Below are 10,759 nucleotides of genomic sequence, written 5' to 3' on the forward strand. Positions count from 1 at the left end.
AAACTCTACTTTTGCCAGCTGCCAGCCACTGGGGAATGGGAAAGCCCATGCTCCCTCACTGCTGTCATTCTAGTCGAAAGGTTGCACTGCTAACAGAAGTTCTGCTTCCAAAGAAGCTTGGCAAACATGTATTTTTCACTGGTGAAAATGTCCCCTTCCCTCTTCTAAGAAATCATAGAGCCTTATGCACAGAACTAAACTTCATCAGGATCTGGCAAGCTCAAGAAATTCCTTTGCATCTGAAAACCATAGCAGAAGCCACCTGAGTCTTGGTAATATGCTGTGTCAGCAGAGAAAAGCCTCCATGCAAGCCAGATAGGGCCTACAAACATGGAGAAACTTGGGGGACACATAGAAAAAGCCCACCAGGATTTCAGAAATGTTGCCTTACACCCAGTATTTCTGTATTGAGGCAAAAACAATTCCTGGAGTTGAGGGCTCTGGTTTCACTGGAATTCTTAGGGAAAAGTCAAGCCTTTTTTCTTGGGTATTATTCACCTTTCCTCTTGTCACTGAGTTAAGAGAAGACTGGCCCAAATTGAAATAAATGCAATTTGGAAACAAAAACCCCAAAGCCTCGGAGCAACAGAGGACTCTACTTGGGCTATGATGTATTTCCTGAAAGCAACTCTGTGTAATTCAGACTGTTCTTATCTTAAAGTACCCAAGAGTTTGGCTTTGACTGAAGTTACTACTACAGGACCACCATGGAAATAACTATTTTTTAAAAAAACAGAAAAGAAAAAAGAGACAGATCAAAGAGAGAACAACATTCAGAAAATGTGGACTTTGGCCTTTTTTTTCTCTTTTGCCACGATGCCCAAGGTTTCCCCACCTCACCCCCCATCCCACCCCCAAGACACCATTTGGTTGCTCCCTCCCGTACTCCAGTTCTTCTGTGTGGTCAGTCAGGTGCTAGTTTGCCAACATGGATTCAGTAGTAAAAGCAGAGGCCTGAGTTTGAGGTTTGCATGATGGCAGAAGTCACGGCTCAATTTTCTGACGGAAGAAGACCAGACGAGTTACATGGGACTAATCTTTCCAGTAACTGGATAAACCAGGCTGTAGCCGCAGCTGAGAAGAATTAGGGGTTCTGGTGTACCAGGAATACCATTTTAGGTCTCTTGGTTCTGCAAGAGCAAGTGAAAGAGCCATTTCTGCCCCCATAAAACTTAACACCTGCTGTATGAAAAGGAATCATCACTTTGTATTTTGTACCACCAGTGGTTATTTGTGGATAGGATGCTTAGGACTCTGAGGATGACCGAGAGACACTCTGGAGCAATGCTTTATATATGGCAGAGTTCAGAAAACGGGGGTAGGAGTCTCTATGCATGAGTGTGTAGATCTGTAGCTGTGCATCGTCAAAGGTGTGTGAGGATGGGTCTTGCATTTTGTGGTTGATGCCTTCGCGCACACGTGAGTCTAAGCTGACCTGAAGAACAGGAGAGAAAATGCAGAGAGGAAACAAAATCATATAGGAAAATTAAAAAAAGACCAGGACTTAATGCAGAGTAAGAGGCCCAAAGCAGGAGATGAAACCAAGAGCAGCATCATTACAGCTTGGATAAGTGGCTACATTATTAATAATATTTTTTCTAAGCTTTGGTCTTTAATCCCAAATCGGGTGGCCATCACTCCATTTTGTGTTAGTGACCGCTCGTGATTCCCTCATAAGCAGGGCAATGAATCCCAATGAATTCCAGGGGCTAAGCCTATTCAGGGGTAGTGTTCAACACCTCCCTGGACAGCTCCTTTAGTGTGTGAAGAAAAAGACTAGTAAAAAATTCATTGGAAACCACCAGCCCTCCTTTGGTTAGGCGTGTGTCTATGTGACTCCACTATGTTGGACTAGGACACTGGCAGACCAGGGATCGAATCCCTGCTCAGCTATGGAAACCCACTAGGTGATCTTGAAAAAGTCGCACTCAGCCTGAGGGAAGCAGGGGCAAATCCCCTCTGAACAACTTCTGTCAAGAAAACCCTGTGAAAGGTTGCCATCAGTCAGAAACTATTTGAAGACAACTACAATGTGCCTTCAAACTCTCTATTGATTTATGGTGGCCCAATGAATTTTATAGAGATTTCTTATGCAAGGAATCCAGTTGGCCTTTCTACCAGTGGAGGTTTCATTCTGGAACCCCTGAAGATATCAAAAATTGTTGAACCTCAAGTCCCATTATCGTCAATGGATGCTGATAATCTGCTGATGATAATGGGCTGGAGCCATTTGCCCACCAAAACCAAGGGTTGACTATATTTAGAGGTGGTTTACCCTTGCCTCCCTCTGAAACATAGCTTAGAGGACCTGGAATTCCTTGGCAGTCTCCCATCCAAGTACTAGCCAGGGCTGACCTTTATTTACCCTGTTGCTTATACTGGATTTGTTTTGAGCCATATTAAATAATAGTATCTAGTACCTCCTTGGGCGAAAGGATGGAGATGTAATCTTCATAGATAATCCGTGCCTTCTCCTCAATGGCATGCTTGTTACACTCGCTTTTGAGTTCCTCGCAAGCCAGCCAAAAGAGCATGTTCTCCTCGCTGTACTCAGTCCGTAAGAATTCCCGGAACACGTTTCTGCCAGCTGGGTTTTTCATCAACTTGTCAAATGACTGGGACCAACCTTTGACTTCCTCAGAGGTCGGCTTGGCGCTGTAAGTGCGGTCCCCATCCAGTGGAAAACCACATGCAAGGAACCACGAAGAACATATAGAGAATACGCAAAGATAATTCAATGAGACTCTAGCCAAATCCTGCTGGATCACAGCAGTTTACCCTCCATATATAGTCCAGTTGAGTGTTCTCAAAAACAGTATGCTGCATCTCCAAGTGCAGAATTAATATTTCTATAATCTATCTATCTATCTATCTATCTATCTATCTATCTATCTATCTATCAATGGGATGTACAGTCTGCCCTCCCCTTACATGGGGGATCTGTTCGGACACAGACACACACACTCGCATATAGAGGAAAGACTGTATGCTCAAGCCCCATAGAAAATAATGGGACACGTGCTAGTGGTGGCGCGGGTACATGCCCCATTACTTTTGCTGGGGCTTGCCTTCCGCGTAAGCTCAAAGCCGCAGAAGGCAAGCACACCTATGGGAAGGGCTGACTGTATAACCTACCTCTAAATTTATTAGCGGAAAAGCGAGATTAAAATGTGATTATTTTAAAAAAACATACATTTTTTAAAAAAAGAAAAATAATTTGGGGGGGAATGAGTTTGCCAATTTCATAGTCTTTAGTGAGGCTGATAGCAATGCTATGATTTTTTTTTTGGGGGGGGGGTCAGGTTAGCTGTTTAAATACTAATCTGCTAGTGAGAAGGTGGGATAAGAATGCAACAACAAATTAAAAATGCAGTGTGCCCTCCCCTTACGCAAGGATCCGTTCCGGATCCCTCCGTGTAAGGGGAATTCCGTGCATGCTGGAGCCCCATTGGAAGTAATGGGGGCTCGCACCCATGGCGGCACAGCAGTGCAGCAGCGCGCGCACACACCATGGGCGCGCATCCCATTCTTCCAGGGCATGCATCGGGCTCTTCCGCCATGGCTTTCAGCGTATGATTTAAAAAATGGAAATAAATTTTTGAGAATGGGCCTGATAGCTCACCAGTTCTTCTGGGAGCAGGCATGGAGACTACAGTTCTGAAATTGTGAAATACACAACAGCCCTACATGCAACTAAGGCAACTCACCAAGATTCACAGTTTGGTATGGTCTCCAGTTTGGTGTCTCGGGATGCCCGCCATGCCCGTTCACGATCTTCATTCCTACCCACAAAAAAAGAAAGGGAGAAGTTGGAATGGGACAGACGCAACACCACAATTGAAGCCCACAACAGCACAACTACCGTAGATTGGGAGGAGATTTTATGAATGGAAAGCTGCTCCAGCAGATGCAGTCTCTTAAGAATGGGGCTGGAGTACACAAAAGCTTCACCCAATTGAAACTTGTTTGTCTGTAAGGTGCATGCTGCAAGACACCTTGTTACTGTATATACTCATGTATAAGTCTAGAAATGTTAATCAAAAAATTGAACAAAAAACTTATGTCGAATTATCCACAGGTCAATTTAAGTTCTGTACTTTAACTCCTATATAATAAAGAAACCATCCCCAGGTAAAAGCCAAGAATGCAATCTGCCTTGGAAACACTGACCCCCTTCTATTCTGTCATCCATCAAGTCTTTAGTGTGAGCATAAAAAATTTTGCCAACTGGAGTTTTGAAAGTTCTTTGGCATCATTTTCATATTGAGGAGGGAGCAAACTTGTTTTCTGCTGCTCCAGAGACTAGGACCCGGAGCAATGGATGCAAGCTCCAGGAAAAGAGATTCCACCTCAACATTAGAAGGAACTTCCTGACAGTAAGGGCTGTTCAACAGTGGATCACACTCCTTCCTCAGAGTGTAGTGGAGTCTCCTTCGTTGGAGGTCTTTAAGCAGAGGCTGGATGGCCATCTGTCAGGGATGCTTTGATTGAGATTTCCTGCATGGCAAGGAGTTGGACTGGATGGCCTTTGCGGTCTCTTCCAACTCTATGATTCTATGATCCTTTGTTTCATCCTTTAGATCAGCAGTTCTCAACTTGTGTGTCGCGACCCCTTCGGGAGGGCAAACGGACCTTTCACAAGGGTTGCCTAAGACCATTGGAAAATACATATTTCCTTTTTTAAAATTGTTTTATTGTTTTAAAATAGCAACATACAAAACAGAAAAACACATATTTCTGATGGTCTTAGGAACCAAGACGAAAATAAATTTATGGGTGGGAGACACCACAACATGAGGAACTGTATTAAAGGGTCATGGTATTAGAAAGGTTGAGAACCACTGCTTTAGATCCTTTGTTATATGCCCCTATGTTTTACCCTCAACTTATCCATGGGTCATATTCAAATCCATAATTTGGGCCCCAAAACCTGCCCTCATGTATGAGATTGACTTATAGTCAAGTATATATGGTATTTTATCTAATGATGAATCCATCCACACTGCAGAAAAAATCCAGTTTGACACTGATTTATCTGTCATGGTTCAGTGCTATGGGATTCTGGGAACAACCATGGCAGTTAAAGTGGTGTGAAACTGGATTATTTCTGCAGTATGGATGCAGCCACCAAGGAACACAGCTTTTCCCCCTGGAAATTAACTAACCAGAGTCCTGTGATTCTCTGAATCATCCAGTAGAGGTCAGTGTTGCCTCACAATTTAGGAAACAACAGGGTCCCTAACCAGGCATCTGGAAAGGAATACCTTCAACAGGGGTGGGTTTTGGTCACCTTCTACATATGTATGGAAGGTGAGTGTTGGAAAAGCAGAAGCACCACTTACTTGTGGTAGCCCTCCACACAATTCAGAATGCTGTAAAACCAGCCTTCTGAATTATGCGCAATCTCAATGGATATGGGCATGGGGCTGGTTTTGCAACTGCTCCAACTGCCCTTGTTGTTTTTGTGTGCCTTCAGGTAGTTTCCGACTTATGGTGACTCTAAGGTGAACTTTTTGTGGGGTTTTCTTGGCAAGTTTTTTCAGAGGGGTTTTTGCCATTGCCATCCTCTGAGGCAGAGAGAGTGTGACATGCCTAAGGTCATTCCGTGGGTTTCCATGGCCAAGACAGAATTCAAACCCTGGTCTCCAGTGTCTTAGGCCCTGTGCAGATCAGCCATAAAGGCTGGCCGGGGGGGGGGGGGTTGGGGCATAGAGTCCACATGACATACACCTTGACTCCGCCCCCAGGGTGCCGTGACACCGTGCGCTGCTCCACATGGTGTGTGACATCATGGCTCTCTTCTGGCGCTGTGTCTACATGAAGCAGAACTGAAGGAGCGCCATAAAGCCACAGCACTGTGGTTATCGCACCCTTTGCAGGGCGCAAAAAGGTGTCACTTTTTGCGCCCTGCAAAGGCCAGATCAGGGCTGTGGTGTGTGGTTGCCACAGCCCCGATCTGGCTGAAAAGGGGTGGCTGGAGGCCGCCCCTTCTGGGCTCTGTACAGCCCCTATGTCCAGTGCTCAAACCACTACACCACGCTGGCCCTTATTCTGTTCTATCTCTGGCTAAAACTGTCCTGTGTCAAGCTAAAAGGTAAGCTGACTCTCTTGGCAGCCTCCTCGAGTGACAATTCACCTTTTAAACAAGTTGCAGACCTCTTGCGCTGTTTAACTTTAAAAGAGATTGCTTGGCAGTGAAGTTGCCACCTGAGCCAGTATAAGTCACAATAAAGTTGCTTCTGTGAGCTAGTGTAACCAGCAGTGAGTTCCCCTGGGCTACTACTGTGTAATCAGCAGCAAATTTGGTATTTGGGCTGTCATAACTGACAGAAAAGTTACTCCTCTGGGCTAGTGTAAACAGCAACAAAATTGCTCCTCTGGACAAGTGTAACCGGCCCTGATAGTGACAACTGGGCTAGTATTATGGGCAGCAAAGTTGCCCTCCTGGGCCAATGTAACCAGCAGTGAAGTTGGCACCTGGGCTAATATAAACAGCAGTGATGTTGCCCCTCTGGGCTGTTTCAGCCCAAAGGGTTTCCAAGGCACTGCAGATCAAGGTGTTGGGAAATGACTGAAATGCTCTCCCAGATGTGGGATTCACTGAGAGGAGCAGTTGCAGCAAGACCCCAAAGGATCTTCCCGTTTTTGTGCACAGAAAAACATGTTTTCCTAGGAAGAATAAATCCTTCACAGCAGTCCAGGACAGTCAATGTTAGGGTGAAAATTGCCCAAGATTCTTGTTGGTCTACTATTCTTCCCAACTAGGTATCCTGACTGACAGGAACCCTGTTTTTTGACCCAATAACAAATAATGAATGTATTTTCAATTCCTACAGTGACTGAGGTCATGCTGAGAGGTTGCATACCATAACTTTCCACCAGCATAGCTGCATTAGAATGAGACGACTGTACAGTAGAGTAACTGATCATGTGCTGAGTTGAGTGGCAATGCTGCTGTCTCATCAGTGGCAGAACTATTGGAGCCTTACAAATGCACAGGTTCTCTTACAGAAGCTGTTGAGACATTTTGTCTGATGCCAAACAGTTGCATTCAATTCTGGGATAGGAATTGGAGATGCACACTTTGAATACCAAAATCAGGATTGTCTATGCCATTGTACATGAACCCTTTGTATTGGTGACCTGGAGATCTATGGATTTTACCACCTGTGAATCACCATGTCAACACAGAGAAATGTAAGGTACTACACTTAGGGCAGAAAAATGAAATGCACAGATATAGGATGGGAGACACATGGCTGAATGAAAGTACATGTGAAAGGGATCTAGGAGTCCAAGTAGACGATAAGTTGAACATGAGTCAACAGTGCGATGTGGCAGCTAAAAAGGCCAATGCAATTTTAGGCTGCATCAATAAAAATGTAGTGTCTAGATCAAGGGAAGTAATAGTGCCACTATATTCTGCTCTGGTCAGGCCCCACCTGGAATATTGTGTCCAGTTCTGGGCACCACAATTCAAAAAGGACATTGAGAAACTGGAGCGTGTCCAAAGGAGGGCGACTAAAATGGTGAAAGGTCTGGAAACCATGCCCTGTGAGGAACGACTCAGGGAGCTGGGGATGTTTAGCCTGGAGAAGAGAAAGTTAAGAGGTGATATGATAGCCCTGTTTAAATATTTGAAGGAATATCATATTGAGGAGGGAGCAAGCTTGTTTTCTGCTGCTCCAGAGAACAGGACCCAGAACAATGGATGCAAGCTACAGGAAAAGAGATTCCACCTCAACATTAGGAAGAACTTCCTGACAGTAAGGGCTGTTCGACAGTGGAATGCACTCCCTCGGAGTGTAGTGGAGTCTCCTTCCTTGGAGGTCTTTAAGCAGAGGCTGGATGGCCATCTGTTGGGGATGCTTTGATTTGGATTTCCTGCATGGCAGGAGTTGGACTGGATGGCCCGTGAGGTCTCTTCCAACTCTATGATTCTGTGATTCTATGTCACATATTATTCAATAGTGGTAGTGCATGTGGACGTGCTGATGCATCCACATTCATGTCACCACTGCTCAATTTTATGGGGCATGGCTGTCCAACATTTTTTGCCATCTAGGGGTTGGGTGGGAGCTGGAACCCAACCCTCATGGATGGGAAGGGTCCACTGTATTTCTGATTTCTATATATAGTTGTGAAAGTTGGAAAGTGGAAAAAAAACTGATAAAAAGGAAATGATCTCATTTGAAATGTGGGCGCTGGAGCAAACTTCTACAGATACCATGGACTGCTAAAATGACAAATCAATGGGTCTTAGAGCAAATCGAGCCTGAACTCTTCCTGGAAGCCAAGATGACTAAGCTGAGACTGTCACACTTTAGACATATCATGAGAAAACATGACTCACTAGAAAAGACAGTAATGCTTGGTAGGGTAGAAGGCTGTAGGAAAAGCTGAAGACTGTACTCCAGGTGGATATACTCAGTCAAGAAAGCCATGGTTCTGACAGGCATGTCAACCCATGGCAAGACCTGAGCAGGGCTGTTGATGACAGGGTGACTTGGAGATCTGTCATTTACTAGGTTGCTATAAATTGAAGTCAACTTGACAGCACTTAGTAACAACATCAATATGCACTATGTACAGATGCACACTGTGTGCTAATACATACTGCATATGGATGCACATTAGTTGTGCATTTGCTTACACATTTATTGTTTTGGTTCAGTTGCATGACACTACCACTGAGCACAAGGCTTCTACATAATTAAGACATAACTCCTCGTGAGGAGATTTGCACTATGCAACCCCAGTGTAGGATCTTAGCCCTGGTGTGCAGCCTCTGAACATAGCCCTAGGTCTACAACCTCAGCCACAGTGGAATCGAAGAACCTCTTAGAAAGTTCAACTTGTTTCTGGTGTAACACTTGCATAATCGGATCAGGTTACCACCCTTTGAACAATCTCTTAGAAAGCACAACTGTTTCTATATGGTATACGTACAAGTATACCTTATAAACTACCAAGATTCCAGCCAATTATTGGCTGGATGATTCACTCTGGGAATGTTGGTAAATATACTGATCTCACCATTTAACTGACTGAAGTTTGCAAATTTAAAGCAAAAATTTTAACACTTTCTCTTTTGCAGACTACAGAAGCTATGTTGTTTGAGCTTTATTTTATTATTATTATAGCCTTCCATATCCATGGATTTTTTTATCCATAGATTCAAACATCCACGGCTTCAAAATACTTTAAAAATATGTAAATTCTAAAAATCAAACCATGATTTTGCCATTTTATATAAGGGATACCCTTTTAAGATGCTATTGTATTTAATGGGACATGAGCATCCACGGATTTTAGTATCCACAGGAGAGAGTGGGCTGGAACTAAACCCCAGCAGATACCAATGGTCCACTGTATTATCATTTTATTTATTTATACCTCACCTTCCTCCCAGTATATGAACTCAAGACAGGGCTCATCTACATTGGTCAGAATACTCTGGACTGCTCTTCTTTCTTCTTTTTTTAATGCCACCTTTCCTCCAACTTTGGACCATCAAACACTTAAAGCACTACCAGGAACAATGGTGCCACATGTGCACATTTCATTGTCACATCCTGCCTCCAGCCAGAGGGCAACTGACCATGCAGGGAATGAACAAGACCACAGAAATCCTCCTTTAAAAGAGGTAATTTTGAGCCCCACACCCTCCTCTGGCTCATACTACTGGGGTTAATGGACACACAAAAAAGGACATACGGACACACATATCTGTGGTTTACTCTCTCCACATTTTTCCATCTCAGTTTAAAGTCTGTCTGGGGGCGTCTCTAAATTGTGTATAAGCCTGAATATGCACTGGGCTCACTGCATGTTGTTTACATTATGTAGGTCAAAAACCCAAATTGGGTCCATTTCCACAATGCACACAATTGAGGGTTTCCACCCCAACTCCTGCATTAAAAAGACTTAACCCTTTGCTCTGAGTTTTCCAGAAAGTCTGGAGCAAAATGCGGCCATGATGGCAGGCTGCCTTCCCACATGGTCCCTGAGCGCATCTCTGCCGAGTTGCTCTGTGGGAATGAAAGGCTCTGGGTTCTGACCTCAGAGAGAATCACTGGCCAATTCGCAGGGACCGTCTTGGAAGACTGCTGCACATAGTTTGCCAAAAACTCACAGCAAGTAATGGGGGATTTGGGTGGAATTTCATGGCCAGAATAGTCCAGTGGCAGCCCCAAGTATTCTGACAAATGTAGACAATCCTTGCCTTGCATTGGGGAAGTGATCTTGGTAGAGCTCAATAGAGGATATGAGGAATATTATGGACTAATGCCTAGCAAAAGATCACCTATTGTACCAATAGTAGCTTTATAACAAGGGTGGGCAAACTGAGACCCACAGGCCCCTGGACTCCACTCCCTGAGGCATCCCACCAGTCCCTAAAAACCCACCAATACCCACCTTGATTTTTTTTTAATGGCATAATTTTCCAGCCATACTTGGCCCTTAAACCAGACAAAAACATGCAAAGGCTGTCAAGACGGATCTCTTCCAGCAGGCCTTTCCGGAATAGATAACCCTGGCCTCAGGAACCCTGTTCTTATGAGAGTCCCCAAGGTCCTCCTTGGAAATGCTACCGTAGTTTACTGTTTTATTTGTTTTGTTCTGTTTTGTTTATGTCTTGTAATAATGTGTATGTGTTAATGTTGTTTAATTAGTTGGTTTTAATTATAATTGATTTAATAATTTTTTAAGGGGGGGGGGAATTTTGATCTACAATGTATTGTATTTTATCGTTGTT

The 10,759-nt window shown here is 44.1% G+C and overlaps 1 protein-coding gene across 3 annotated transcripts in view; it reads right to left on the reverse strand.

Annotated features, from left to right (window-relative positions):
* Positions 1-1,185: 1,185 nt before the first annotated feature.
* Positions 1,186-10,759, reverse strand: part of RGS19 (regulator of G protein signaling 19) — a 75,562-nt gene continuing 65,988 nt past the window's right edge. For all 3 annotated transcript variants that reach the window (XM_042461336.1, XM_042461335.1, XM_042461337.1), the window contains exons 4-6: positions 3,708-3,782; positions 2,421-2,655; positions 1,186-1,435 (exon numbers count right to left, since the gene is read on the reverse strand). In XM_042461336.1, coding sequence (XP_042317270.1) covers positions 1,247-1,435; positions 2,421-2,655; positions 3,708-3,782 — 499 coding nt within the window. In that variant the 3' untranslated portion in view covers positions 1,186-1,246. The remainder of the gene's footprint in view (positions 1,436-2,420; positions 2,656-3,707; positions 3,783-10,759) is intronic.

The sequence above is a fragment of the Sceloporus undulatus genome, chromosome 4 (assembly GCF_019175285.1).
Source record: "Sceloporus undulatus isolate JIND9_A2432 ecotype Alabama chromosome 4, SceUnd_v1.1, whole genome shotgun sequence".
Lineage (NCBI taxonomy): Eukaryota > Metazoa > Chordata > Lepidosauria > Squamata > Phrynosomatidae > Sceloporus > Sceloporus undulatus.